This window comes from Sceloporus undulatus, unplaced genomic scaffold, assembly GCF_019175285.1.
Source record: "Sceloporus undulatus isolate JIND9_A2432 ecotype Alabama unplaced genomic scaffold, SceUnd_v1.1 scaffold_12977, whole genome shotgun sequence".
In the NCBI taxonomy this organism is placed as follows: domain Eukaryota; kingdom Metazoa; phylum Chordata; class Lepidosauria; order Squamata; family Phrynosomatidae; genus Sceloporus; species Sceloporus undulatus.
Window position 1 is genome coordinate 1 of NW_024815894.1, and position 2,222 is coordinate 2,222.

The 2,222-nt window shown below is 44.1% G+C and overlaps 1 protein-coding gene across 1 annotated transcript; it reads right to left on the reverse strand.

Annotated features, from left to right (window-relative positions):
- Window positions 1-1,768: 1,768 nt before the first annotated feature.
- LOC121918477 (histone H2A type 1-E-like) lies at window positions 1,769-2,216 on the reverse strand (the record flags this gene model as incomplete). Its single annotated transcript, XM_042444524.1, has 1 exon — window positions 1,769-2,216. A coding segment is annotated over one exon (345 nt), but the record flags the coding sequence as incomplete, so codon positions are not given.
- Between the last annotated feature and the right edge of the window lie 6 nt (window positions 2,217-2,222).

Sequence of the window (2,222 nt, forward strand, 5' to 3'; positions counted from 1 at the left end):
CTACTCCTGTATGTTTTCTGGCATATATGGCGTGTGGGTGTTCCCAGTTCAGTTTCCCAACAAGGAACAGAAGAGGTTACAATTCTGGTCCTGAAGCCTTCAGCGTTTAACATAATTTATTTGCATCTGTTCTTGGCAGGAATAAACTCTCCATCTTTGGTTCAGAATAGAGGGAAGCTTCCTGGAGGAACTGAATCGCTGCATTGCAAAACTAACTGAAAATAGGGAATATATATATTTATATATATTTAAAAAGCCTGCCCTAACAGCAGATTGGCTGCTCCAAGGCCCCACTTTGCAAAAAAGAAATACAATGCTCCTTCAGTTTGAAACTGCCACCAAAACCATGGAGGAAGTGGGATTGAAACTGCCAAACAAACCCAGTTTCCCATGCCCTTAAAAGCTTGACTTCTCTTTTCCAAATGCCGGTCCCACACTTTTTAAAACCACCTCCTATAAAATAAAAACCCATTAGAGATATCTTTATTGGCCAACCGAAATGCACAATACTGTATACTTGTCGCAAGCTTTCAAAGCTCCATGAAGGTCTCGCTAATGGATTTTGGTTTGTATCTGTTAAATGAATGTGTTCCCATAAATAGTTGAGCGGTGGGTCTTGGAGCAAAGAATCTCTATTTGCCTGAAATGTTGGCTTAAGACTTCACAGATCCAATGAAGAGGGATTTTTAATGTTATTTTGTTGTGTGTGTGTGTTGCAATATTTAAATACTGAAGAAGCCACTTGAATTTTACTTTTACTTTTCAGATCCTGCTCAAAATTGCCATAAAACCAGGATAGTCTATCAACCGGTAACTTTCCTCCTTTTCCACATAATTGGGAAAAAGTAACATTGCGTCTTGCAACAAAGGAATCTATATTTGCATTCCTGAAAATGTTGGCTTCCTCCAACTAGATGCAATGATACAATATATCAGGATACAGGGCAAGATCATATATGTTTTTGTTACATGTTTGCTGGACCAAAGTGCTGACTTTTGCTACTGTAACACAACTGACAAGGGCTGTGCAATGTATCCCATGGGTCTATAGATACACATGTTTTTACTATGTTGCGTGAAATCATAGAAATTGCTATCAAGTTTGGTATAGGGCTACCTTCAAACATAAATGATGCAAACGCTTTCTCTGAAACTGTGAGCTCTTAAAAAGAGTTTTGTTTCTATGTGAAATCGAAGGCTTTCATGGCCGACATACTTAGTTTTTTGTGGACTTTTCAGGCTCTGAAACTATGTTCTAAAAGAGTTTATTCTTGACGTTTTGCCAGCAGCTGTGGCTGCCATCTTTAGAGAAATTAAATGTCAATTGAATTGACATTTTCACACACCAATGGCATATATAGGTCTACCTCTGCCTTCCACTCCACCAAATGCATCTAAGGAAGTAGGCTGAAGCCTAGGAAAGCTCATGCAGCCAACTTTTCTTTCAGTGAGTCAGTTTCTCTGCATACTGCTTCTACAGACGAACACAGCTATGTCTTTGAATTCCACAAGCATAGCTTAAACATAAGGAAATAGATGCAAGTCTCTCGAAGCTCGTGCTGCCAACTTTTCTTTCAGTGGTTCTCAGCCTTTGGTCCAAGATTTTTGAGACTCCAACTCCCAGAATTCCTGAACATACTGACTGGTACTTCTGGGAATTGAAGTCCAAAACATCTGGGGGCCCAAAAAGGTTGAGAACCACCGAATGCTGCCTAAAAACCATGGAAAAAATGGCAATAGGGCTGCAAAGTTTGTAGAGACAACTTGATTTCCCAGAAATGATAGCAGCTCTTTCTCTGAAGTGGTGAGTGGCTCTTAAAAGAGCCTTTGGGGTTCTTGTGTGTGTGTGTGTGTGTGTGTATATGGGGCCTCTACTTCCCCTTGGCCTTGTGGCTCTCGGTCTTCTTGGGGAGGAGGACGGCCTGGATGTTGGGCAGGACTCCCCCTTGAGCAATAGTGACCCTCCCAAGGAGTTTGTTGAGCTCCTCGTCGTTGCGGATGGCCAGCTGCAGATGCCTGGGGATGATGCGGGTCTTCTTGTTGTCCCGGGCGGCGTTCCCCGCCAGCTCCAGGATCTCGGCCGTCAGGTACTCCAGGACGGCGGCCAGGTAGACAGGGGCCCCTGCGCCCACCCTCTCGGCGTAGTTGCCCTTCCGCAGCAGGCGATGCACGCGCCCCACCGGGAACTGCAGCCCGGCCCTGGACGACCTGGTCTTCGCCTT